The sequence below is a fragment of the Exophiala spinifera genome (assembly GCF_000836115.1).
Source record: "Exophiala spinifera strain CBS 89968 unplaced genomic scaffold supercont1.2, whole genome shotgun sequence".
NCBI lineage: Eukaryota > Fungi > Ascomycota > Eurotiomycetes > Chaetothyriales > Herpotrichiellaceae > Exophiala > Exophiala spinifera.
The window spans coordinates 829,250-855,912 of record NW_015622514.1 but is presented as its reverse complement, the minus strand read 5'-3'; the positions used below and the strand labels follow the sequence as shown (position 1 = coordinate 855,912).

The window sequence follows — 26,663 nt, the reverse complement described above, 5'->3', positions numbered from 1 at the left end:
CATGATTCGTAGTCGTAGAAGTCACATGTGACGCTTTCTCGATTGAAAGAATCGCTTTCTTCCACGTCCTGAGTGGCACGTAAGAGTACGAGGTACCCCGTTCTAGTAAGAGTTGGTATGGGAATGGAACCGGGGGGGGGGGGGGGGTTGGGTTAGTATGTGTGTTCAATCCCAACCAGGCTCGAATTTCCTGCCCTGGGCGGTCCACTCGATGATACGGCCGTCGGTCGCGAGGAGGATACTCTTCGGCCCATCCCTGAGCCTCTTGACGTCTATGCACGTGACGGGTGCCGGGAAGTGGTGGTCGTTCAGCGGGCTCCGGAGCAGTTGCCCCGTGGTCGCGGACCAGATGGCGACGCGGTGGGTGCGCACGTTGTCTGTGGACGCGCGCAGCACGACGTTCAGCTCCGGGTCGTACGCGAACCCGAGGCCGTATCGGTTCTGTCTACGCAGCGGGTCCACGTTGAACGTCAGCGACGGCGGCGTTGTCGTCCTCGTCGTCGTCGACGTCGTGGTGTCCGAGCGAGTACTTGGAGTAGGAGGAGGAGGAGCTGGATGTGCTTTTGGCTGGTGTTGTTGTTGTTGTTGTTGGTGGTGGTGGTGGTGGTGGTGATGATGATGATGATGATGACGATGTTTGGATTTCGAGAGTGTCACCTTTGAGGTCGGCCTATGCTTTCGCTTTTGCATTGAACTTTGAGAACCGTATAATTGTGTCGTTGTAGAAGAAGAAGAAGAAGAAGAAGTGGACGACAACAGAGACGGACGTGGCGCGTACCGGAGATCGTATATCTTCATGTCCTGTAGCCCGTTGACGAGCACGCGATGGCCACCGCCCGACGGTAGGACGGCAAGACCGCTTACGGCGCTCGAATGCTGGATACGCAAGGCGACCGCGGCGGACGATGACGTTGTTGACTCGGAGTCGGTGCCCAGGGGCCAGGTCGTGGTACTTCTCATACGGACATCGCACATCCTCACCTGTCCCGACCTGGTCCCGCTCATGATGGTGTTCTCGTCCTTGAACGCCACGGACATTTGTTCGTCCGGTATGTGCGTCTTGTGAATTGGTCCCTGGTGGTAGTCTTGATCGCGGAAGAGCGAGACGCCCTCACTCGTGGCCAACGCGGCCGTTGTTCCGGATTCAGAGACCGCCATGTCGAGAATCCGGTACGGTAGGCTGTACGTGACCGAGGCGAGGATGGGGACATCGAGCTCAGATTGGTGCCAGTGATGATCACGGGTGGATTCGAGGGATTGTTGCACTCGGTGGTGGTCGAAGACGTACGGGGTCCTTGTGAGGCTCGAGTTCTCGCTGCCGGGCGTGCGATGGGACCACAGTACAGCACCAGCGCCGGCGGGTATGATGCAGTCCGCGGCGGGCGCGGGATTGTAGATGAGTTGATGGTTGTTGTAGTTGTACAAGTACCCGCTGAGACCGCTTGGGTCATTGGCCTGCCCGGTGTCGACGTCCGGCCAGGAGGAATCGTAGTCGTGCGCGTCTTGACCGAGGAGGATCTCGTCGCGCTGGTGACGACGTTGTGCCAGAGGCGGACAAGACGAACGAGGCAGCGCGACGACGCCAGATCCGGACTCGACAACATGTTCCCGTCTGCGTCCGTACACCTTGTGCGAATACTCGACCGACGTAACCAGTTCGCCCGATGAGCCGATGGCGAATTTCTGTCCGAACTTAGGACCCCATTCTACGGTCGTAGGGCCCTTCTTGCCACGTTGATGGCTGCAGATTGCTCCATGGCCCGTGAGGCCCGCGGCATAGTACTCTGCGACAAGCGAACCGGGGCGAATGCGGAGGTTGCCCAAGCGTCGCTCAAACGAGAACAGAGGGTGCTGTGGGATCGAAGAGCGCGAGACAGTGGCGGCCAGCTTCGTCTGTCTTGACACCTCCTCGCGTTGTTTTGTCTCCTTGATAGCCCGTTGCGCGTTGACTGCTTGTCGACTGTAGTTAGCACCCGCAGGGGCGATGTGGTTGGCCTGGATCTTGAAGTACCGGTTCGTCGAGGCGTCGTAATAGTAGCCTGGTATCTCCGCAGGCATACCTTTGGACACTTGAAGAGTCAAGAAGAGGTGAGAATGAATTGGTCCACAGTCTGGTCGCCCTGTCACTTATCCACCGACGCAGAGGAAGTTGAAAAGAACGTATATTCCATCAGACGAGACCGGGTTTCCACGTGGCGAAAAGTAGTGAAGATACTAGCCAGAACCAACTCCAGCAGCGAACGCATAGCAGGCCATCACTCTCTTGGATTCAGATGCAGAAATATGCAAATGCTTCACCGGTCGGACCAGGCCTGGAAACAATAGATCTTTGTGAACGGTAATGGATTGTGGAAAATAATCCACAGCTGGATCGACGTCGAAAAGTCCAAACACGGTCAAGTGCAGCCTCGTACAGTATTTCTCGCGCCTCATGCAGATGATGAGTTTAATGCAGTACATCATTGTGGCATATGCAAAACCAGGAATTCACCTGGACAAGGCATATACTCGATGCATTCATTTGATCTAGTCATTACTTCATCATATTCGTTGATCCCGCCCTACCATCAATTTGAGCCTCTTCATCTAGACTCAGCTTATTGATCTTGCTCAACTTCATACTCGTTAACTCCCATCCCCCAAACGTGTCCCATGCTAACTACCCACTCTCTGCCAACGTTGATCCTCCATTTCTCTTCGGTCACGTCATCTGCGGCGAGACTGTTGGTACCACTGACTGTTGAGATACCCCCTATTCCTGTTCCAGATGTTCGCACAACCAGTCGCAACTTCTCCAGTTCACCTAGCTCTCGGTACACTCGATCACTCACTACGTTTCCAGCGCGATTTGGGATGCCATGTGGATGAATGGCACGGAGAATAGCCAGTAGTCGCTCCAAGGAGAATGACTTGGGTATACCTAGATTGGCGGTCACGGCAAAAATGGATTTGTTCCGCGATTTGGTCGGCGTTGCAAGTTCCGAAGTGGTCTTTTTCTTTGTGGGCGTCTGTCTTAGCCTCCGGATCTTCTTGCTCGTTCCGCTCGAGGAGGAGCTGAGGCGCGAAAATAGTAAAATGTCGTGTTTAGGAGCAGTGTGACTCGCAAGGTAACAAGACAAAAGGACAAGAGTTGGGAAGTGCTTCAAGAGCGGTGGTCGTTGCAGTTGAGAGGTCTTTGATATGGATGACCTTGCCAATGCACTTTCGCCTCGACTAGAGATGTGCTTCGTTCCATTCATATGCGTCTGGTCGTCTGCAGGACGGGCTTGTCGTGAAGTTTCAACAGGCAGGGTTGTAGTCAGAGCCTTTTCACCCTCAAGCTGGAATATCGAACGACCTCGGACAAGGAGCTTCGCAAAGTCCCAGCATTTAGTCTTGCCTGTGCCCGGTGGTTGCTCGCCTAAAGTGATGGGCTGGACGAATGTCGGCCACAACTTGTCACAAAGCGATGCGAACATCGTGGGTGATGTTGATGTTGAGCCCAGGAGAAGCGAGTCGTAAATCGTAATTGCGAACTGTGCGTAGAGCCTGGCCGCGTGCTGTTCTTCCATTCCAAGCTCTGATGCAGATGGTGACGGTCGTCTTGAAGCGACGATTCGCAGTGCCTCGGACCGTGTGTATGGAGGGAAGTGGACGTATGGAACGCCGGGCTTATGAAGTAAGAGGGGCTTGGGAGAACTCGATGTGAGGAGGATCGAGAAATTAGGGACCTGCCGTGTTTGTGTTAGAAGGAGCCGTACAACACAGTCTTGACAGAGATCATGGTGTACCTGATCACCTAGTCGCGCAAGTGCCGGAAGTAATGTTGGTCCGGCTTGCTTCAGCTTGTCGATGGCCTCAATGACGACCACGAACTTTCTTTGCCCGTCTCTTTCATTAAGCCTGCGAAGATTTGCCAGCAAGGCATTGATGCTGTCAACCCTGTCATATTGCTCGAGGTGGGATTCTTGTTCGAACCCGGAAATGCAGGATGCAAAGATCTTGGAAAGGAGGTGTCTCTGAGTCAGGCATTCCCTACTTTTGATCAAAGCATGTTGTAGGTTCGCTTTTTCTAGAACGTTAAGGATGACCTCTGTCTTGCCAGCGTCCTCGAGGCCATCTGCGACAAGGACAGGGGGGTTTGAGGAGTTGTTCTATTCAAGCGACGGTTAGCCAATGTACCTGCTTCCGAGGGCTTGGAGTGCCGTTGAGATCGCCCTCACGCTGTAGAAAGTTGATAGCTGCACTATCTGAGATTCTCTGCAGGGGCAGCTCCGCAGGATCGAAGCAATTATATCTGGAGGTAGCATCGTGGGTTGCTGGCCGACCAAACTCGGAGCGCAGACGCGTCTTTGTTCGAAAGGACGCGCATCGCCGCAGCCTTGTCCTTGCGGTTTGACAAGGCTGCGTAGGGCCGAGGCTGTTCGGCCATACTGTACGGATCAATGAGCAAGTTTTTGTTTCATACAACGGCCAAGAGTCCAAGTATCTATGTCAAGGACTTGGGGGTTTCATGTAATAATCCGAGCAGTGCTCTAGGATACAATTTTCTAGCTTAGGAAGTCTAGTTTTTTTTGTGTCTGATGGTACAGGACCATTTGCCCCAGGAAGGGGTCTATGCAACGAGACTTGCTGAGGTGTGAATACATAAACCAATTTCTGTTCTTCCATGATGAAAAGCAACTCTTCGTATCCAGTATGAGCTGTGCCAATCGTGCAGTATCAAGCTCGCCCTCGATGCCAATGTTGTTAGGGACAAGTCGCCTTTCCAAGTCTCATCAGGCATGTCACGTAATTTTTTTGTCTTATTTATTTAGGAAATAACACCAACCTCGCCAGCCATGCTGAAAGCCGAAAACACAATGAGAAAAAAGAGAGACTTGCGCAAACCACCATCATCCATGCCAATCCTCTGACTTCCTGCCAGACTGATACTGGACCGATAGCTAGCCTCGGATGCATAATACAATATTGTGTTGGGCCGTAATGTGTGTCATGAAATTTTGAAATCCTTTTGAGTTGTTACAGTCGTTGCAAAGGACACGTCAAGATGAAACGTAATCGTTCGTCGCCGCTAAGGTCTTGAGCACGTGCCATGGAGAAACTGAGTAGTCGTTATGTCGTGACTCGTAATCGTGTCGCCGCTGTTATGATTGGTGTTATGCTGCTTTCAAAGCATATTGTTGGGGCCATTGAGATATCTGGCATAACCGTTCTGACCAAGATCGTTACCATAGGCATTGTCGTTGTACATGGGCGCTGCATCACCACGGGGCATCATGCCAAAGCCATTGGTGTTGACATTTTCGTCCGCAAAGCCAGTTGGAGCTCGTAGTGTGTTGAAGCCACCACCAACAATCTGAACATTACGTCGACTGTTGGCACGACTTCCAGTAAAGCTTGCAAGGATGTTGTCGTTCGTCGCAGCACTGGCACGGCTCTGAACAACATCACCGCCCATAATCTTGCTTGCAATTCGGCGACCGTGCGGAGTTTGCTTGATCAGTGGAAGAATGGGGCGGATGGCGTCCACCAGGCGCATCTTGGTCTGCGGGTCGGCAAACTCCATAGCAGTCTGAACCACATAATTCGCAAAGGCATCGCGGAGCATCTTCTCAAGTTCGGGACCCATCATCATCTCTTCGATCATGGCTTTCTTGGTTTCAGTGTCGGCACTGCGCAGGCACTTCTCAATGACGTTGGAGCTAAACTTCTGCTTGGACAATGCAGGGATTCGACCAGCAAACGCGTCGCACAATGGTTTGGTGAATGCTGGTTCATCCAGATCTAGGATGTATTGAACCACGTAATTGCCGAAAGGATCTTGAACCAGATCGAAAGCACAGTGAGTGATCCGGGCAATGAGCTGTGCACGCTGGAAACCTTGGGCATGGTCGATGCAGCGTTGAAGAACACAGCATCCATGGCGGTGGGTTCCGACCACGACGCAGAACTTGCCAACAGCATCGTAGATGAACTGGGAGCGGTCTGCACCAAGTCGAGTCAGACATTTTTGCACAACGTGATTGCCATTGAGATCCTGAACAAGATCGACTACACGCGGAGTCAAAGATTGGATAATCGTGTCGACTTGTTCCGGAAGAGTGACAAACTCTATCATCTTCTGCAATGCACGAGTGCCATGCTGGTTGAGTGCGATGCTCGTCAAGGCAGGCGCAGCAGCATTGATAAGGGTAGTGCGCTGTTCATCATTGCAGTGCTCGAACAACTTCTGACATAAGTAGTTACCAAATGGATCAGTCATGAGCTCAATGATGTGAGGGCAAGTTTCCACAAAAATCGCCTGGATATGCTCCTCATTGCCGTCTTCGAGCTTGCGCTGGAGATAGCGACAACCATGTTGGTCCTTGCAAAGCTCATAGAGATTGCCGCGGTATGACTCAAGTGGGACATTGTTGAAGCGGGCCTCATCAGCGTGGTTGCGACGACCAGTTCCAGAGCGCTGAAGCTGAGCATTGTAAGCACTGTTGATGTTGTACATACCCTGACCTTGGCCATATGCCTGGACAGGTCCACCAACGGGAGCCGATGGGTTCATCTGGCTAACGTTGTAGGTCTGCATGTTGTATGTGTATGGTTGGGGTGCCATGGTGGGAGTGGGGCTGCTCATCGTGTTCAACGCGTTGTCCGTAGCCGTGGAGTAGGTAGCACTGAACGGTGCCGCACTTGCGTGGAGATTAGAGATAGACGATGTTGTGTTGCTTGACTTGTCTTCAAGCTTGCTCGCACCAGTTGCCACTTCGCGACTCTGACGGTTATTCACAGCGTTGGCAGGAATGCGTCCCAAACTGACGTTGTGATTGTGGAACTGTTGCTCTGCGGGAGTCTTGGAAGGGGTCGAGACGGCGTCAAGAGTCAATGACTTCTTGACAGTTGGCACGTCGTTGGTAGAGTAGGAAGTCTGGAGCGAGGCTGGTCGACTGTTGGACAGATTCGAAGGTAGGAGTGAATTTTCTTCGAAGGTGACACCCATGGAATGGCGCTGCGACTTGCGACGTGATTGATCGCCTGGTCGATCCGCGGTAGGACTGTTGATGCTCAAGTTGCTAAGAACAGGTCGGTACATGGACGAGTCAGTGTGTGGCATGCTCTGGTGGCCGGGTTTGTAGCGGAAGCCAAGAGCCCAATCAAGGTCTGGATCTCTGGAATTGGCAAGATCGAGAGCAGCAGAGTTGGCAGAGAGCTATAAACCCATGAGTACAGGCGTGCAGGCAAAGCAAGAACCAGCATGTAAACGTACCTTGAGACCGTCACTGGTCAGAGTAGGGAAAGTATCGTCGCCCTCGAGTTGAGCAAAGGCTTTTGCAACTGGGGACTTCAAATCTGTCGCGTTGAGAGAGAGATGTTTGTCATCGTCTTCGGGATCGAAGAGGAAGCTGGTGGCCGAAGAGACAGGACCGAAAGAGTGGTGAGTGGCACTGCCGACACTCAGACGCGGTTGGCGGGTGCTATTCACAGGCATGGAGAAGCGGTTCAATCTGAAACAGAAGTGTTAGCGAAGTCATGAACACGAACACAAAGGCGGGCGGTGAACAATGACACGCGACCAAAGTGCTGCGAGTTCAGAACTCTCTTCCCTTCAGGTGAAGTGAAATCGATATCACGTGATGAAAACGTTCAAAGGACAGTTCGCCTCACTTGCCCCAAGTGAATGTGAGATCTCGCTTCACTTGCCCGATAAACATGTTTGTGAAAGGAAGGTGAGCCGAAAGGGAGATCGTGAAGGACTTACGTAGCAGCAGCCCGAGTATTGCTCAGGTCTTCGGGGTAGTACTCGTCCTCATCAGAGCCACGACGTGATCCAGGAACTGACTTTGCTGAGGGTCTCTGGCTCTGGCCCAGAAGACCATTTGCCGAAAGACGGTTGGCCGGAGGAGAGGTTAAAAAAGAGCTAGATTGCGAGATCCGATTGCTCAGTCCTGGGGGTGAGATGAGGCTGTTCATCGACAATCTGCTAGACCGCGAATAGCGGTTGCTCAGGCCACTGTCAGCATACTCGGGAGGAGTTGTTGGCTCGCTGACCGGGCCGTTGAAGCTCAGTCGATTCATTCTCGTAGAGATCCGGTCGAGATCTTGGGTGTTGGAACCCATTTGCAAGTTACGTTCTTGGGCCTCCAAGAACCGCAACTGCTCTTCAGCTTTGCGTTTGGCAGATTGGATGTCGTCGTAAATCTGCTTGTTCTTGACCTGCGAATAGGAGATGTCAGCGGAATGACGAGGGTTTACCAAGCATCACACGCGAGGTAGTTATGGTAAGGGTGGTGGAGAAGAGGAAAGAAGAAGAGGGTTGATTGCCAGAGGAATAAAATGAGCCAGAGCAAAGCAGTGGCCGATTGAATTCACATCGAGCCGTACAAAACTCCGCTTGGCGCTTCGCCGCCTTCCTTGCCAAATACGATTTGGCAGATAATAGCACAGTGTCTCATCCAAGCACAATGGGCCAAGGTCTCAATAGTATTCACCACCCAAGGTGTATCACCACATACCGAAGTTGGAGTTATTGAGGAATACTGTTGTCCAAATGGCCTCGCGACAGGCATCTTGCTCGAGTCCGTCGTGAATCGCCTTTGCAAACTAGCACGCGCATCGTTGGATGAGGTATGTACACTCGGGAAAAAAGGACTTTGTTCTCTTGTTGAAGAGCCGTTTGGGCTGAAAGCACCATCTGCGTCGGGCGACCGCAGGTTCGGGAATCGCAGCTCTTCCATGCGGCCGCTGAGGGTGTTCGAGAAGGCCATGACTGGTGATCTACATCGTATTCACCTGGTCAGCTTGAGATCCTTCAGTGTCATATAGCAACAACGCCATCGAGGTCAGGGGTCTCGTGGATCATATCGCCCTGAATTCTGGCGGGCCGCTAGACCTAGGCACTGGCCCTGTGGCAGATGCACAGATGCCATGCGCAGGACTTAACGCAGTGCTTTGACTACAGACATACCTGAGGTGGAGAGCTCTCTCTGGCGTCTTGTTCGTGTCTGTGGTTTGGCACCGGGCTATTCTCGAGGCCCTGTCGAGGGTGCTGTGCTGGGCAAAGATAGGCTACTTTCGTGTGGCTCACAGGCACCCAACAACAGGAAGAGCAACGAAATACAACAAGACTGCGTGCGCGCTGCAAGCAGCAAGCAGCACACTTGTCTGACGATGCTATAATGACAGTAGAAACACAGACGCAGCCCAAAAGAAAAAGAATATTGTTACAAATGTGCAGGGTGAGGAAAGAGACCTCGAGGGACAGGGTCGAAACCACAGAGTAGCAATGGAGGTTGGAACTCGACTCTTGGGCTTCGGGCTGGTCTTTTTGGGCAAGCGTCAAAGTCAAGCCAGCGTGCCAGTGGGTAGAGGCCTAGACGAGGTTGTTGGGTCGATTCTGAGCCCGCTGCGACTCGGCGTGGGCTCCTTTGCCTGGACCGCGGTACTCTGCCACTCATACGCGACCTCTGGAGCTGTGCCAGCCTAGCGCTGCAGGCTAATACCAAGTGACCGGGGTAGGGCGACCAGGACCGGGTCGTCATCACAGTCTACAGGTCGAGTCTTGGTTGAGGAGGGCGATTGACTGCCGATGGCTGTGTGCTGCGACATCGTGGAAATCCCTGGCTTGAACCTGGCAGCAACAATGGTTTATGCATTCTCAGGCCATTTAACTGCACTCATGGTCTAAGACACTTGGAGACGGCTACGCCTGGGAATTGGGCTGGTGGCAGCAAGACAGCCCCTGGATGCTGCCATTTAGGTTGCGGGAGGTAACCGCCTAGCGGGGGGTATCGACAATGTTAGCGGCGAGGGGCTTGGGTCAGTCTGCGTGCCCCTCGACAGCAGATTACTGTACCCTGCCCACAGGCTACAGACCGTCTGAGAGTTGGCCCTCGTTCCTCATAGCCGCTAGGCTCTAAGTTAGGTATTTGTGTTCGTATGATAAAGCGCCATGGCCAGTCTGGGACCTCATCCAAGCCTCTCGGGATGGTGGTCCTGTCATCTATGCGTGATGCATGGGCGCGCTGGATTGATAGTTCGAGTGCGCCAGTTATGAGATGAAAACTTCCTGGGGCATTTCCAGCAAACGACTCCTCGTGGGTGGTGTTTTTCCCAACTAATTAGTGGCCAGGACGATGCTCGTGGGTGCCCTCATAGCCCACCGATGCTCATCAATCCTCCCACCACCATTTGCACATCTGTCAGACCAAAACAGCTTGTGGGGAAGAGACAAGCTTGTCTTGGTGGCTCCTTCACTAGGTCAGGTAGGCTTTGGTTTGGCTTCCCCAATCCCAAAGGCTCGAGGGCACGAGAGCGTCTGGGTTGGAAAAGGCGGTCAAGAAGTGGAAAATAAGGGGTCCGCTCGCGACATCGACGCCCCTCCAAACAAAATTGACCCGAAAATCGAGATCCAAACCACGCGCCTCTCGCTGTTTTCCGTCCTATTGTAGTTGCTGTTTCTCGTCTCTGCTACCCAAGGTGTTTGCCGCCCGGCATTGCCTGTGGCTGCTGATCACTGTCTGGACGCAATCTGTCCCGAGTGCTGGCATATCTGCCGTGGCCAGGGCTAATTGCAGGCAATCCGTAGCATCGGCAGAGGTCAACATTGAGAATGCGAGATTTCCATATATTGATGCGCCTATACCTGCATCACCTAAGCCCACGTACGGTCGGCGTATCACAGGCCGTGATCAGAGCAAGCCATCTCTGAGGCACCATGCACCACGGGCCACAAGCGAGGATTGACACACAGGCCTGCGCCGGACCAGAGCCTCTTCGTAAGTAGTCACGGTGATCCATGCTATGCAAAGCAAGGTCGGGACCTAGGATGATGGTGGCAGCTTACTGTCCCTGCATTACTCGCCCTTGGAGTAAAGACGCTGTGGGCGTAGAGAGAGATTAGCAGCAGATGGTTCAAGTGATGCGATCTTGCGAGTGGACAACCACCCTTTGGTTTGAAGTTCAGTGCAGATGTCGTCTTTTTCGTGCAGTCTCTTTTATTCGAGATATATCAGGGAAAGATTGTGCATACTCGGTTCTCGTCTGTGTGCCAATGGAGCGACGAGATCCTGGATTGACCTGCTTTGGGGATAGAACGGCCTGCATTGCAGAAACAGCTCGCGGTAGCTGCAGCTTCCTGCAGTCCCCTGCATCAAGAAAAGCCTTCGTGGGCAGGACATCGATCCACTCGCAGCCAGGCACTCGACAAGGGAAGGGATCAGGACGTCCCGTGTTCAACGCCAATAACAGCTTGACTCCGTCTCAAAACTCGTTGCCATTTGAGCTTGTGCTTTTCTAGTTTGGACTCGCTGCAAGTCAAGATAATAAATGAGGTGGCTGTCGGGGAGCTTGTGTCAAAGTCCACCAGGTCCACCAGTTCGGTTGCGAAAGTAAAGTGCATGCATCACAGGCTACAGCTACTGTATGTTCGGAAGTCAACCATGACTGTCTCGACTTTCTTGTCGTCAACTCCCTAGACCTCAACATCGACAACAGCCAATCGCTGGGCCACGGACTGAAATGCTCCGCGGTACGCTACACCGTACAGCCGTTGAGTCTTCACGATGACTAGGTCAGTACTGTAGAGGGCGACTCACTACTCGAACTAGTGCCCAGATTTGTCTTGCAGAGGGGAGTCCCGTAGGCTGTTTCCTGGGTCCAGGTATGTACCAGGTATGGAGGACGAGTCCGTTGTACCTACATATCATCCCACGGAGTATCCGTACTAGTACTCACGTTCTGACGCACGTGACTCGCCTCACCTTCCTTGCTGACATGGTGCCCGCTTCTCACCGCCTGCGGCATCGAAGGCGGCGGTGATGGCCTGGATCGGCAGAATATTTTTATGTGCGCCAGTATGTTGCCCACTCTGTTATCCGTACCGCGACAGAAATAGTTGAATTCTTTCTGCCTTCTCCTCTGCATCAGAACTGCTCTGAGAAAGAGCATGCGACATCTCCGTGTATTCTTGTCGCTGCTTGTCTCGGTGAACATCACCGATGCCGCCCAAGAAAAAAGCTGACGGCCCTGAGCCGGCGACTCAGCAAGCGTCCAGAAAACCTATTGCGCCGAAGGTGGTACGTCTATTGCGTATATGTCCTTCATCCTATGGTTAAGACTAATCGATTCCAGAAAACCCTTCCGCGCAAGTCCATCGCAAATGAAACCTGTACCGACGCAAATGCAGCCCACGAGACACACGGTAGTAAAGAGGATTCGAAGCACGAAAAACACCGTCGAAAATCCTCTCATCATGCAGACAGCTTCGACGCTGCCCTCCAACCCTTCTACTACGGAAAGTCCCTCACCGATCCGATTGATACGGCTCGTGACAAGTGGAATCTGGTACCGGCGTTCTTGAAAGTCAAAGGACTGGTAAAACAGCATATCGAGTCATTCAATCACTTTGTTGAAGTGGAATTGAAAAAGATTATTGAAGCCGAGCCAATAATTACAAGTGATATCGACCCTGATTTCTATCTGAAGTACGAGGACATCTGGGTCGGGCGGCCTTCAAGATTCGATGAACACTATGTCAACGATTCGAAGAACGAATCTACTGTAACCCCCAACGAGTGTCGGCTGCGCGATATGACCTATTCTGCCCCCATCTTTGTCAACGTCAGATACACCAAATCGAAGATGGCCTACCGGCGGAGAGGAATGCTCATTGGACGCATGCCAATCATGTTGCGGAGTTCCAAGTGTGTCCTAGCCGGCAAATCCGAGGCTGAGATGTGTGCAATGGATGAATGTCCTTTGGATCCTGGTGGCTATTTCATTGTCAATGGCACGGAGAAGGTGATCTTGGTTCAAGAGCAACTCAGCAAAAATCGTATCATTGTTGAGGCCGATGCAAAGAAGGAGCTCATCACTGCTTCCGTGACGAGTTCGACACACGCCAGGAAGTCCAAGAGTTATATCGTCCTTAAGAAGGATCTGCTGTACATGCGACACAATGTTTTGAACGAAGATGTCCCCATCTGCATATTGCTGAAAGCAATGGGTGTGACGTCTGACTTCGATATGAGTGCCATCGTGGCGGGTACCGACCCTGTGTTGCAGGAAGATTTTGCTATTAATTTTGAAGAAGCAATTAAGAATCGCGTTTATACGCAGCAACAGGCGCTGGATTATCTCGGAGCTAGGATCAAAATCACTCGCAAACCTACACCATTCGGCCAATCTCGTCGAAACTATGTCCAGGAAGCAATAGAGGCTGTCAGCAATGTCTTCATAGCTCACGTCCCCATCGAGAACCTAAACTTCAGACCGAAGGCAATCTATGTCGGCCACATGGCCAGGCGGGTGCTGATGGCGAAACAGAATCCTGCACTTGTAGACGACAGAGACTATGTGGGAAACAAACGTTTGGAATTGGCCGGCCAACTGCTGTCACTACTCTTCGAAGACCTGTTCAAAAATTTCAACTACAATATCAAAATGGCCATTGACAAATCTCTGCGGAAGCCCAACAAGACTCAAGTGACTGATCCCTGCGACACGATGATGGGGCAGGCTGGCCACATTACACAGGGAATGAATCGAGCCATTGCTACCGGGAATTGGAACCTTAAACGATTTCGAATGGATCGAGCTGGTGTCACGCATTTATTGAGTCGCCTCAGTTTCATCGCTTCTCTCGGTATGATGACAAGAATATCGAGTCAATTCGAGAAGACGCGGAAAGTCAGCGGACCCAGAGCCCTCCAGCCATCATCTTTTGGCATGCTTTGTCCTGCCGATACACCCGAAGGCGAGGCATGTGGGTTGGTCAAGAATCTGGCTCTCATGACCCATATAACTACGGACGACGAAGAGGCGCCTATCAAACGACTCATCTTCATGCTCGGTGCTGAAGACATTGTGACGGTGGGAGGGGCGGAGCTTTACGCACCAGGGTCGTACCTGGTCCTTCTAAATGGTACTCCAGTAGCCACAACAAGGCACCCATCACACTTCTTGACCTCCTTTCGACGTCTCCGGAGATCAGGCCGTATCTCAGAATTTGTATCAACCTTTATCAACCATCACCATAGCACGATCCATGTGGCTACCGATGAGGGACGGATCTGTCGACCCCTCATTATTGTGGAAGACAAAAAGTCCAAAGTCACAAAACGATACTTGAAGTCTCTTCGTCAAGGCTCGATGGACTTTGATGATTTTTTGGCCAGAGGACTTGTTGAATATCTCGATGTCAACGAGGAGAATGACAGTAATATCGCACTGTATGAGAGGGACATCAACGGGTCGACAACGCATCTGGAGATTGAACCTTTTACAATTCTTGGTGCTGTAGCTGGACTCATTCCGTATCCACACCACAATCAGTCACCCAGAAACACCTATCAGTGTGCTATGGGTAAACAAGCGATTGGGTTTATTGCGAACAATCAATTCCTCAGGATTGACACCTTGCTCTATCTCATGGTGTATCCTCAGAAGCCACTCGTCAAAACTCGGACTATCGAGCTAGTGAAATACGACAAACTTCCAGCTGGACAAAATGCAACCGTCGCAGTCATGTCTTACAGTGGATACGATATCGAGGATGCCCTTGTCCTGAACAAGGCATCTGTAGATCGAGGCTTCGGACGGTGTCAGGTCTTGCGGAAATACCCCGTGACTCTCAAGATTTACGCAAACACCACCAAAGATCAGGTAGAAGGCCCTACTTGGGAAAACGGTGCACCCATCAAAGCCCATGCCCTTCTTGATGTGGACGGTATCGCTTCGGTTGGGGCTAGAGTCAGTCAGGGTGAAGTCTACGTCAACAAGGCCATCCCGGAAAATTCAAACTCATCTGGCCTGTCGGATGGAGGCTCGAACAGCGGGTATAGCTTGATCCCTCAACCACAGAAGTACCGGCTTCCTGATCCTAGCTATATCGACAAGGTTATGGTGTCCGAGGTCGAGGCGGGACATCAGCTCATTAAGGTGCAAACCCGACAAACCAGAGTTCCAGAGGTCGGCGACAAGTTTTCGTCCAGGCACGGGCAGAAGGGTGTCGTTGGTATCATCGCCGAACAGGTCGACATGCCATTCTCTGACCTGGGCATCACTCCAGACATCATCATGAACCCGCACGGTTTCCCTTCTCGTATGACGGTCGGTAAAATGCTGGAGCTCGTGTCCGGCAAGGCCGGCATCTTGAAGGGCAAGTTCGAGTACGGGACGGCGTTTGGTGGCAGCAAGCTCGAAGACATGTCCCGAGCACTAATCGAGTCCGGGTACAGTTACGACGGCAAAGATTACCTCACATCTGGTACCACCGGCGAGCCCCTTCCGGCCTACGTATTTACGGGTCCAATCTACTATCAGAAACTCAAACACATGGTTCAAGACAAGATGCACAGCCGCGCTCGTGGTCCGCGGGCGATCCTAACCAGACAGCCTACCGAGGGTCGCTCCAGAGACGGCGGTCTGCGTCTGGGAGAAATGGAACGTGACTGTCTGATCGCGTACGGCGCGTCACAACTTCTCCGGGAACGCCTGATGTTGTCCAGCGACAAGCACGAAGTCGACGTGTGCGAGTCGTGCGGCTTCATGGCCTTCGGACGGTTCTGCCAGCGCTGTAGCACGGCGGGTGAAAGCGGGTCGAATGTCGTGAGGATGACCCTCCCTTATGCTTTCAAGCTCTTGCTCAACGAGCTGGGGAGTATGAACGTGAATACTAGGTTGATCGTGTCAGATGAATTCCCTTCGGACGGGTCAAGAAGGGCTTGAGGATGAAGGGGATCTGACTACATTATTGACAAGGATTGGTCTATTTCCTTTTTCTTTTCTTGTTTACTAGTCTCGCAAGTGCCGAGACACGATGCTCGAACATGACATGAACATGAGAAGTGGTTTTTATTTTTTTTGACTCACGTCTCAGCGAAATAGGGCATAGCATGGCACGGCAAATGGAACTAGATTTGTACCTGAGCGACGGCATCTGGGAAGTGGCCAGGCATCACAATTGTTGTTCTCACGAGTATGAATGCATGAGCGAAGGGCGTCTTCCTCCGTTTTTTTGAGAAACGAAAGGCTTTCCCATTCCTTGGGGGTTTGTTTGTACTGTAAGACTCATGAATGACAATTGGGATTGCGATGTGAAATAAATGTCCAGCTGCCTAAACCACAATTACAATACACAACAACGCAACCGAAATCATTCGTTATACGATCGATGTCTGGAGATGAGCTATTACGTCTTTGATGATGATGACGAGTCTCTCCCCCTGTGCAGAGCCGTGCAAGGGTCGTTCGTTGAAGGGTGCTACTTGCTGCTACTGCTGACGTTGCTGAGCCTGTTGTCTGGCCTGTGGCCTAGTCTGACGCCGCGGTCGCAGCGGTCGCAGGGGTTGCTGCTGTTGTGGTTGCCGTTGTTGCGGTTGCTGTTGTAGATTTCTCGGATCTCCGAGGGGATATCTGCGGTTCATGCGCGGTGGAGGCCGAGCCAACAAATGAGCAGGGATGGGCAGCAGTGGACGCATTGGTTGTAATCCCTGTTGAGGAGGAGGAGGAGACGGCTGTTGTTGATTCTGGTTTTGGTTTTGGTTTTGGTTCTGCTGCTGCCGGTGTTGTTGTTGTTGTTGTTGTGGAAGGGGGTCTTTGAACCATTGTCTTCCACTGGCAGACTCGTCGTAGAGCGTTTTCCAATTGTTTTCCGGCTCAAACCAATTCGGCGGCAAGTGACCATACTTTTCCTTGGGGAGTTTGATTCTGCGGACGTCAGGGTTGACAAAATCCCCCGTCAACAGGTACCTGATCTCGCTGGCCTTGGGACCGAAGTGGGCGTCTCCGAGGGGCATGTCGTTGATTTCGTGGCCCTGAAAAAACACCTTCTCCGAGTGCTCTGGGACATCATCATCATCATCATCATCATCATCATCATCGTCATTATATTCGTTCTGATCGGCGCCTCCCGCGGCATTGGGGTCACGGGTAGCTCGGGCTTGTCGACGCGCTTTGCGCAGTCTGCGTTCGGCGAGACGGAGACCAAGACGTGTCTCATCGAGTAGTTCGAACTGTGTTGGCCGTCCGGCAGGATGGGGGTCAAGACAGCGATGCACCAAGCGCCGGAGACGGCTACTGTACACACCTGGTTTTTTTGTTTTGACGCCCGAGAGCTGGTGGTTGCCGTTCCGTTTGAATGCCTGCGTGGTGCGAGCACGGGTGTGTCGGATGTCTTCTTGGCCGCGGAGCGTGAGTAGAGTGTGCATTGTTGCGCCGACCCCGTAGATCTATGATGGCACACAGTCAAAATCAGCAGGTGTGCGAAGGGCAGCGATGTGTGGGGGCCCCAGAGAAGGGGAAAAGGAGAACAGCTGCTTACATTCACTGCATGGTCGAAGATCACATCATCGTCCTCGCCAGGACCATTAGACTGGTCCTTTTGCAACAACTTTGCCTGCTTGTAGTCGAGTCGACGGCCTTTCAAGTCAAACACCCTTGTCATGCCTCCTGTTGGGGGGATGGTCCAATGGACTCCGTAAGAAATTTGTTCCTGCGACGTACTGTTAGCTGAAGATTTGGATGAGAGAAAATCAAAGGACGGTCTCACAGGAGGTGCGTATTGCGCTGTTCGGCGCCACCAGTAGCTGGAAGGGTTGTTTGGATCGTCGTCTGTAAGTCGTTAGTTAGGCGGTTCCTGATATACAAAGTCCAGGAAGGGGGAATATTTACTACTGGTGTAAGTTGCAAGCCCATAGTCTCCCAGCCTTGTCTGGGGAAAGTCGTGCTCTGCGGGATCCTCGGGGGCGTAATCCAGAAGAACGTTTGCTGGTTTGATGTCCAGGTGAAGGCAGAATCCGTCACCGCGATCCTCCAAGGCTACGCTAGACGGCCAGGCCAGACTGTCCTCTGCGGGTGGATCGCGCAGCGCCTCGCAGGACGTCGCCAGCTGGTGAAAGACATACCACAGATACACCTCGGGGAGGTGGGTATCCCAGGCGCGATAGAGGCGCCACAGCCGTCCCAGAGTCCCGTGGCCGCAATATTCGAGATACGTACGGTATCTTCCTCGGCGGCGATCAGACCTTTCCATCATAAACTTGTAGCCTCGCACATGTGGTGCCACACCCTCGTTCTTGAAGTTGAGATCCTTTTGAATTACGACTTCCTTGAGCAGTCGCTCGAAGCCGGGATCCTCAACTTCTCTCCAGCGTCGTATCCTTTTCATGACATCCTCTTTGAGAGCCAGTTCATCCAAAATCTGATTTGCGCCGTTTCGCTTCTGCCAAAGTCCGACGTTTCCGTAAGAACCGGACCCAAGCATTCTGACCGGCCCCCATTCTTCGTCGTCGTCGTTTTCCTCCTCAAAAAAGAGGTATCTCAACATGAAATGCCTGTCAACCTTGCGGCTTCCAAAAGCTCCTCGTCTGATTCGTGAAGCTAACCAGTCTCGCCTGTATAATTGTCGCTCGTTTCGGCTTCGCGCCGAGTTTGGGACGAGGTATCCAGCCTCATTCAAATCAGGAGTCTCTAGCTGATTAGCAGGTGGGGCTATTCGGCGCCAGCGCATTGTGCAATTATTCCAAGGAGGACAGTGTGGAATGGGATCAGGTAGGTATGTAATGAAGTCGTCGCCTTTGGGTCTCTACAGCAATAAGAAAACTCAATGGGCCAGAGGAAAGCGTTGACGGCAGGAGAAGAGATGATATTTTATCCTTGTTGTCCGCTTGCGTCACCACAAGCAAATCGTTGGATAAAGGTGTCAATCATTGTGTCGAACAACAGCATCAACTGTTCTTTGTGGGACAGTATGAGACAATAAAGCTGGATGTTCGAGTTTGTAGGAACATGGACGCGGGATGCCGATAGAAGGTAGTACAACAACCGACTATGCAATCTTGGCCTCGGTATCTCGGCATTCAGCGGCATCTGACAGATGAAGAGACGCATTGTGCCCAGTCTCTGGAGCGCAGGTGTTGTGTTGACATCAAAGTGGTGTATGGAAGGGGCCATGAGTAGCGAGGCTGAGTATTCTAGAGTTGCGAAGTTTGGCTCGATGTTTCGCCGTAAACTTTGGTCCGAGCCAGATAAATAAAGCCTGCACTGGGTCATGAATCAGTTTTCAATAAATCGCAACATTGGGTATTCCGTTTGCACACTGGGATCCTAATTGTCCGATACTGCTTTGTTTTGAGTCTAGGCCAGCTGCTTCTTGGGTGCGTCATCTTGAACTTGTATCCGCTTGCGGAAGATGGCACGCTGCTTTGTTTGAACGATGCGTAAAGGAATACAATTTCCAATCAGACTGCTTCCATCGCGCACCATGAGCGACAATTACTTTTGCTCAGACTGAGTTAGCTTGCGGTAAGTTCATGTTGACAAAGCAGGCATGGGACAAGGCTGTAGAACGTGGCGTCGAATAGGGGAGCTTCGGACGCTAGACCGCTTTGGGAATAAGAGAGAGGTTGTCCATGATCATGCTTCCATCACATCGCTTCGGTCAGCACCGTGGGAGTCTATGCGGGCACAAACATTGCCTAGGGGAATCAAAATCTCTGGTTCCAAGGCATCCCTGTTCATCAAGTCTCTGCTCGGCGCGTGAACGTGCCCGGATGGCCTTCAGCGGGCCGCTTCCACTGAGGACCATAGTGGACAGAGTAAGGAGCGCCTTTGGCCAATGGTCATGATGGCCAGGGCCGGCTGACCATTGCCAGGTCAAAATACGTCACATTTGAGCGAGATGACATCGTCCCTAGGGATGGGCATATCACGCTCGACGATGAGGTTCTTGATGGTGGCCAGCTTAATTCGGTGTGCTTTTGGATGGATAGCGTTGACTGATTGAGTCGAATTCGCACTGCAGCCACGTAGCTCGGCTCTTAATCCTTATTCTCCTTCTTGGATAATCTGTTTGCATAGCACCGCATGCAAAAGAGATCGCTGAGTAAAGCAACACCCGTCCGGGGAATACCCCTGAAGGGGCGTCCACGGGGAAATGTTCTGGGGCATACATGTACAGCGATATCCTAGCTTCGTACAGCATAGACCAATTCGTACCACTTGACTCCCTCAGTCCTGTGCCTGCCCAAGTCGCACGCATGGAGCATATCGCTTCGGTACCAGGTTTGCGGAGTTAGTTCTGGAGTGAAACATCTTTCTTGTACAAAGTCGTCGGTGTATGTTGTGTATGTCCCACTTCTATTCTCCGAATATCCCGATGGAATGCCGCACACGGACAAATGGCATCAGATTGTCAGTTACACCATGATAGCCAAGGTCGGAGTGATAGAGACGTGCGTAGAAACAAGCCCACCTCGCTTCCCAGCTTAGAAACCCTTGACTTAGAGGATCACGAAGGACAAGGCTTGTCTGACAGCAGAGTAGCGATGAGAATATCTGAGTGACGACCTGGACGGTATTACTGGCGATTTAACAGAATTTAACCATGTTTGTATGATCAATTGTCGTCCTGTGTACTTCATAACAGTCTGAAATAAGGTGTCCGGCCCCGGACTAACGATTTTCCCACTTCCCCGAGCGGATGCGTTATCGATAAGTGCGGAATAATTCGCGGCCCGCGACCGCAAAGCCCGTTCCACTCTGTGACTCTGAACTCCCACTTCCTAATTACTCCTCGGAGTTCTTTGGTTTTCCTCTGTCGTATACACTCGCAATCTGCAGCCATGGCCTCAACAGAAAGCGCTCCTCTGCCCACTGACCTTCCTCTTCCGACCGATGCTAGCCTCTCTCACGGCTCCCTTGCAGACCTGCTTCCGTCACATTTCACGACCGACATTACCCAGTGGCTTGCTGAAGACACGCCGTCCTTTGACTATGGCGGCTTCGTAGTTGGATCAAGCCCTCGGACAGCCCAGTTACTTTGCAAATCCGCTGGAGTTCTCGCTGGCGTGCCGTTCTTTGACGAAGTCTTCCGCCAACTAGATTGTACGGTGGAGTGGCATCATGCTGAGGGGGAATTTCTAGATCCTGCCAAATCGGGAGGCAAGATCAAAGTCGCTACCGTAAAGGGCCCCACTCGCAAACTACTACTGGGAGAAAGAGTTGCGTTGAATACCCTAGCGAGATGTAGTGGCGTGGCGTCAAAGAGTCGAAAGATGCTCGAACTGGTACGAGGTGCAGGCTACAAGGGAGTTCTAGCTGGAACGAGAAAGACTACACCTGGGTTCAGGCTGGTCGAAAAGTACGGTATGTTGGTCGGAGGAATCGACGGCCACAGACACGACTTGAGCAGCATGATCATGCTAAAGGACAATCACATATGGGCCAAAGGCAGCATCACCAATGCTGTCAAAGCGGCGAGGGCGGTTGGTGGGTTTGCCCTGAAGATCGAGGTGGAAGTCCAAACGGAGACCGACGCAGACGAGGCCATTGCGGCCGGTGCCGACGTTGTCATGCTGGATAACTTTGACGGTGAGGGCCTCAAAGTGGCTGCGCGAAGCCTGAAAGAACGGTGGCATGGCAAAAGGCAGGTCCTGTTAGAGAGTAGCGGTGGCTTGACGGAGGCCAACGTCAAGGAGTACATCAATAATGGTAAGACCATCCCTAGTAGCTTCCTGTGTGCACGACTGATGCCTCGCTTACAGACATCGATATCATCTCTACGAGTGCCGTACACCAAGGCGTCCCGCATGTAGATTTCTCACTGAAGATTGATCATTGATGGCAAGATGTTTCTTTCTCTAGACCGTCTGTTCTTCCCACGATCAGCTGCTCATTTGCTCGTTAGCTCGTAGTCATGGTGTTTTTGAGGCCCCCTACGGAAACCTCAGCTGAGCCGCCGGAGCCTCCTCATCTCCAGCCACCAGCCGATCCAACACAAGACTACATGCGTCCCGAACACGGCCTTCTGGGGACTCCGCTCTCCAAACTCGGGATCCTCCCACTTTGTCCCGGGGTACAAGATTGCACTCATGCCCGTGACCCAGTAGAGCGTCCCTATCAGCGCTGCAGTGGTAAGTGAATCCTTCTCGGCCGCGGCGTTAGGCGTCATGCGCCACGTGTAGTAGGCCGTCAACGTACCCAGACACAGACCCATGGACATGGTCTGGCCGTTGTGGAAGCGCGCGTGGGGCGGCCAGCGAGGGTTCTTGACGTGCGTCTCGTTCCAGTCGGCGAGGTAGCATGACACCGAGGTCGAGAGAGCCACGAGCGTGAGGAGGGAGCGACCTAGTGTTGTCGTTGTTGCTGTTGAGGTGGTGGCGGTGGTTGTTGGCATTGTGCTGGAGTTTTGATCGCTCACCATAGGGAGCTGTTCTCAAAAAGATGTGGAAATTGTGAGAGGTCGGTTTGTACTCGACAGGTAGGTAGTTGAGGGCCAGGATGAGGATGGGGACGAGGGTGTCAACTGTAGTAGGAACCAAACTTGAGAATCTCGCACCCTCACCGGTATGCGTAGTCAAGGTGGGTATATATTATGTTGGGGAAGCAGTAATGATTAATTGTTTGAACTGTTTGAATTCCGGGGATATAGTACGAAGTAATATAGGACAAACGGATTATATACCTAAGCATGTAAGTAAGAAGGGAATAAAACTTCAAAGGAAAGTCCAGTGTGTGCCCTTTTCAATGAGACGTCTCAAGGAGGATTATCGATGATTCCCCCCCAAAAGTATCCGATGAATCGGCATGGCGATCACCCGCTATCCCGAGTTCCGTCACCACTGAACGGCTAGTTATTGAATACCGGCCAGACCGTAACCTTGAGGTCTCTAGGTCCTCTTGTTTCCGAATCTTAAGGCCGGCATTACCAAGTGTCGGTGGCGACTTCAAGTCAGCCATCGGCCGAGAGCCAGAAACCCAGCAAGATTGGCTAGGATCAGAAGTACATACCTAGAGGCAAATGGTAAACTGTAAATGGTCGGCAACGACGTGTGGAACAAGTAAATACAGTATTAACAACCGAGAGTTGTAAGACACATTTTCACAACGCCAATTGCGAAGTATGAACGTCCGGATTCTCTAGCCGACGATCGGGACAGTGAAAGTGGTTGCAAAACATGATTGAACAACATCTTGACTGTGTGTCTGTGATTGACATTGTAAGAGTAAGTACAGAGTGGTCTTGACGTGCTTTCGTTCTAGAGAAAACTGACGATCAAAGCCGAACCAGAACCACTCTTCTCTATGGACATCAGTCTAAGGTCGTCCCCGGATTCCAACGACTCTCCCCACTGCAACAAAAAGAATCCTCCAGCTCTAGCTCTAGAACATAAAGTAGACGATTCTCATAGGCAGACTGGCATTCTTTCTCCTCTCCTGCTCCGCGCGATGAGCCTCCCAATCAATCTCTCTCCGTCCCGAGTCGAGATCAATCTGACCCAGTTTCAACCAGCCCTCGCGCTTCCAGCAGTATCCACAGGCCCAGAAGAACATGACAACCGGAAGAGCAAGGTAAGACTTAAAGAAGCCCTCGGCGTCGTTGACACCACCTCCAGGAGGCCAGATTGCGACGTAGAACTGTGCAATCAACACCAAAACGATGAGGATAAGGCCAACATATGATCCGTAAACACCGCCGACGGCCTTGAAGGGGATGTCATCTAGCGAGCGGCCTTGATACTTCCAGGCATTTCGGAAGCGGATGTGTGCGAGACAGATGGAACCCCATGTGAACAGCGCAGCCAGACCAGACAGAGCCAGGAGCCAATCGAAAATTTCAATACCAGACTCTGCGACTCCGAGGTAGGCCAAGCCACCAAAGGCGATGATAGTGACAGTGGAGACGAGAGGACGGCCGGCGCGGTCCACGTAGGCGAAGATCTTGGGAGCGTAACCTTGTTCGGCAAGTGCAGTCAGTGTGCGGCTGCCGCCGTAGACGCCACTGTTACCGATGGAGATGACAGACACCAGAATGACAACATTCATGAAGGAATCAAATCCGTGTAGCCCAGCGTCTTGAGCGGCGAGCACAAACGGCGAGGCTTGTGCGTCGACATAAGGGTTGGCACCGAGGAGGCGCTCATCTTCCGAGTTGACCAGCAGGCCAACGAAAAGTAGCGCCAGGATATAGAATAAGGTAATTCGCCAAAAGACCTGCTTGACAGCCGACGGCAACGACTTCAGTGGAGTTCTCGACTCAGCTGCGGCCAAGCCGACTAGTTCGGTTCCAGAGAAGGCAAAGGCGGCAGTGACGAAGACCGAACAGAAACCTTTGAAGCCATTTCGAAAAGCCCCAGGGTCGTACCAGAGTCCTGCAGAATGTTAGACGGAGCTTCAAGGCACCCATGAGTCGGGGAGTACACTTACTGGCACCCCAGTACTTGTCGTAGATACCGCTACTTGGCCCACCTCCGAGGACGAGGACCAGACCAATGATCATGAAAATCACGATTGCAGACAGCTTGAGGGCGCTTGACCAGAACTCTTCTTCTCCATATCCCAGGACGCCGAATACATTCACAATGATAATGCATACCAAGAAGATAGTTATCCACACTGCGACATGAACGTCTGTAGTCCAGAAGTATATCGTAAACGAAGCCACCGTAATTTCGAGAGGTAATACGATCGCCCACTGAAAGACACTACGAGGAGATCAGCACACGCATTGCTCAAATGGTCGAGTACTCACTAGTTCCAGCCCATGGCAAATCCCCACGCGGGATCAATGAATCGAGTCGAGAAGGTGTAAAACCCGCCGGAGATGGGATACATGATACAGAGTTCACCGAGAGCAAATACAACATTGAAGATCATTATGCCGATAATGCCATAGTCGAGAAGAAGTGATGCTGGGCCACCTCTTCGGAGAGCTGAGCCAGTACCGACGAAAAGACCTGCGCCAATGGAACCACCTGTGTTGTGACGGGAGTCAACAAAGGCACAATCGAGGAGGGGGAAGAGGAAGAAGAGGAGCTTACCAATGGCAATCATGTGCATGTGGCGAGAGCGTAGAGTTTGGTTGAGCTGGTTGTGTTTGTCGCTAGTACTTCTGCGCTTGAACGACTCTGCAGTACATCCCATTCGCGTCCAGAATGATAACTTGTTGTATTCTTGGTCATCACCAATCTTGACATCATGGCCATCGCCATTTCCTTTTGGTATACCGGCAGCGTCCCTCTTCTCGGGATCAACCGCCGACTCATCATTGAAAACTGGTTTGCCCTCCATAGTGTGGAAGCTCAAGTCTGAGGACAAGGAGAGCAAGAAGTTGACGCAGGAGTCGAAGCGACCCGGCACGGTATTTAACCATCGTCGAACCAGAAAGAGCCATGCCAATCTGCCATCATGTATGGGGTTCCCTTATCTCTTGGGTATGATTGACGACGTGCACGCGATGATACCCTGCGAAGGTCAAGACGAGGAATCAGACGAGGGGCATGATAAAGGAGGGATTTGCCCGAGGAGCTCGAGAGGGAACAGCACAGCCGATGAGCCCTACCCATTCTCGTCTTGGACATAGCTCCGAGCTCCCATGGGAGGCCAAGAACAGCTGCTGATCGCGATGCTTGGTACGTTGTGTGACGAGACTCGTCCGGAACAAGTCTTGTTGACGTCCTCGTGGGTCGCAGTGGAGAGATATCTTCGGTCTGAAGAAGCACTATCGAGGTCATGCTCGTACAGATCGCAAGATAGCGGGAGATGCCAGGATTTGCACGCCTAGCGAGACTGGCTCTGATCGAAGCGCATCCAGTGGAGTTGGTGACGAAATGAGAAGTTCTTGACTGCTGGGCGCCGAGCGGCCAAGGCTGGGCGGAAGCAATGCCAAGGTTTCCCGCTCCATGCCTCCCACTGTGGCAGCCTCAATGAGGAATGGGTAACCCTTTGTCACTCCTCGGTAGCTTCTTGTTCTGCTCCTTTGAGTAGCATCTGTAGTGGGTAGTGCTGCGGTGGCGTTTCGCTCGTGTGAGGCTCGGCATCAGCATTTGTCCAACTTTCCCTGTTCCCGTCGATAACCAGACCCTGCTCCCATCCGTAGTTCAAGTGGACGGGAGGCCTCCAATCCTCTGCAGCCACTCTCATCTCTTAAGCATGTCACTTTCTCGGTTACCCCGGTCTTGGCAGAGCCGTTCGACAGTAAGGGGCCTGAGGTAGCACTTCTAGAATACTTGTGGCGCTCCACAGATGCCAGGAGAGGCGGCAGCTCCGAAAGACTGAGTCTGGCGGCCTTTCGAGTTCAGTCTATGTTGTGAGACGTCGTTGTGATGAGGCTACATTTGATGCAATGGCCAGTCGGGTGAGTATTGCCTCCCTTACTTTTGAGTTTTGAGTAGCTCTTCTTTTCCCTTTTGGTTCGTGACGAGAAGGGCACGCGAGCCACGGCATCGCTTTAGCTGGAGTTTCAAACCTGCTGCAGAACTGCCTATGCATGCTAAACAGTTAGCATCATGGCTCGTGTAAGAGGCAACGTTTCGGCACTGGCAAGAGCCGTCACGGGCTCTTCCTGTGCGGCCTCGATGGTCCGATATCAGGACAGTCGTGAGTGCTGGTGATTCTCGCAGAGCCACGAAAATAGAAATCTTGTCCCAGCTTTTGTGATCATATGTATGTTTCCTGTATGAGTCGAACACGAGCTTTGGTAGCATCTGCTCGGAAAGGTGGTTGGGCAGATGGTACCGAGTGGTGTAGACCCAAATCTACTGGGTCGCCCTCTTGCCATCCATGTTGTTATCGATAAGAAAAGCTGAGAAAGCCGAGGTAAAACCGTCAACACCAACCGCAGTCTTCACCAAGACGAGACAACATATTGTACTATGCAATGCACAGATATTGGCTTAAACATCTCGACTTAG

The 26,663-nt window shown here is 52.2% G+C and overlaps 8 protein-coding genes across 8 annotated transcripts; 2 read left to right on the top strand and 6 right to left on the bottom strand.

The window, feature by feature from the left end:
• Window positions 1-165: 165 nt before the first annotated feature.
• On the bottom strand, window positions 166-2,058 carry PV08_02595 (uncharacterized protein; the record flags this gene model as incomplete). The annotated part of the gene is made up of 1 exon (XM_016376953.1): window positions 166-2,058. The coding sequence occupies one exon, from the start codon at window positions 2,056-2,058 to the stop codon at window positions 166-168; it is 1,893 nt and encodes a 630-aa protein (XP_016238523.1).
• Window positions 2,059-2,597: 539 nt separating this feature from the next.
• On the bottom strand, window positions 2,598-4,411 carry PV08_02594 (uncharacterized protein; the record flags this gene model as incomplete). Its single annotated transcript, XM_016376952.1, has 4 exons — window positions 2,598-3,710; window positions 3,771-4,133; window positions 4,162-4,276; window positions 4,326-4,411. 4 exons carry the CDS (start codon window positions 4,409-4,411, stop codon window positions 2,598-2,600), a joined length of 1,677 nt encoding a protein of 558 aa, XP_016238522.1.
• A 738-nt stretch (window positions 4,412-5,149) lies between these two features.
• PV08_02593 (uncharacterized protein) lies at window positions 5,150-8,738 on the bottom strand (the record flags this gene model as incomplete). The annotated part of the gene is made up of 4 exons (XM_016376951.1): window positions 5,150-7,183; window positions 7,241-7,478; window positions 7,733-8,187; window positions 8,487-8,738. 4 exons carry the CDS (start codon window positions 8,736-8,738, stop codon window positions 5,150-5,152), a joined length of 2,979 nt encoding a protein of 992 aa, XP_016238521.1.
• Window positions 8,739-11,969: 3,231 nt separating this feature from the next.
• PV08_02592 (uncharacterized protein) lies at window positions 11,970-15,699 on the top strand (the record flags this gene model as incomplete). Its single annotated transcript, XM_016376950.1, has 2 exons — window positions 11,970-12,047; window positions 12,103-15,699. 2 exons carry the CDS (start codon window positions 11,970-11,972, stop codon window positions 15,697-15,699), a joined length of 3,675 nt encoding a protein of 1,224 aa, XP_016238520.1.
• Window positions 15,700-16,244: 545 nt separating this feature from the next.
• Window positions 16,245-18,481, bottom strand: PV08_02591 (uncharacterized protein; the record flags this gene model as incomplete). Its single annotated transcript, XM_016376949.1, has 4 exons — window positions 16,245-17,201; window positions 17,294-17,464; window positions 17,522-17,583; window positions 17,644-18,481. The coding sequence occupies 4 exons, from the start codon at window positions 18,479-18,481 to the stop codon at window positions 16,245-16,247; spliced, it is 2,028 nt and encodes a 675-aa protein (XP_016238519.1).
• Window positions 18,482-20,594: 2,113 nt separating this feature from the next.
• On the top strand, window positions 20,595-21,592 carry PV08_02590 (nicotinate-nucleotide diphosphorylase (carboxylating); the record flags this gene model as incomplete). The annotated part of the gene is made up of 2 exons (XM_016376948.1): window positions 20,595-21,462; window positions 21,516-21,592. 2 exons carry the CDS (start codon window positions 20,595-20,597, stop codon window positions 21,590-21,592), a joined length of 945 nt encoding a protein of 314 aa, XP_016238518.1.
• Window positions 21,593-21,697: 105 nt separating this feature from the next.
• PV08_02589 (uncharacterized protein) lies at window positions 21,698-22,147 on the bottom strand (the record flags this gene model as incomplete). Its single annotated transcript, XM_016376947.1, has 1 exon — window positions 21,698-22,147. The coding sequence occupies one exon, from the start codon at window positions 22,145-22,147 to the stop codon at window positions 21,698-21,700; it is 450 nt and encodes a 149-aa protein (XP_016238517.1).
• Window positions 22,148-23,133: 986 nt separating this feature from the next.
• On the bottom strand, window positions 23,134-25,041 carry PV08_02588 (uncharacterized protein; the record flags this gene model as incomplete). The annotated part of the gene is made up of 4 exons (XM_016376946.1): window positions 23,134-24,122; window positions 24,178-24,455; window positions 24,503-24,725; window positions 24,792-25,041. 4 exons carry the CDS (start codon window positions 25,039-25,041, stop codon window positions 23,134-23,136), a joined length of 1,740 nt encoding a protein of 579 aa, XP_016238516.1.
• Window positions 25,042-26,663: the final 1,622 nt, after the last annotated feature.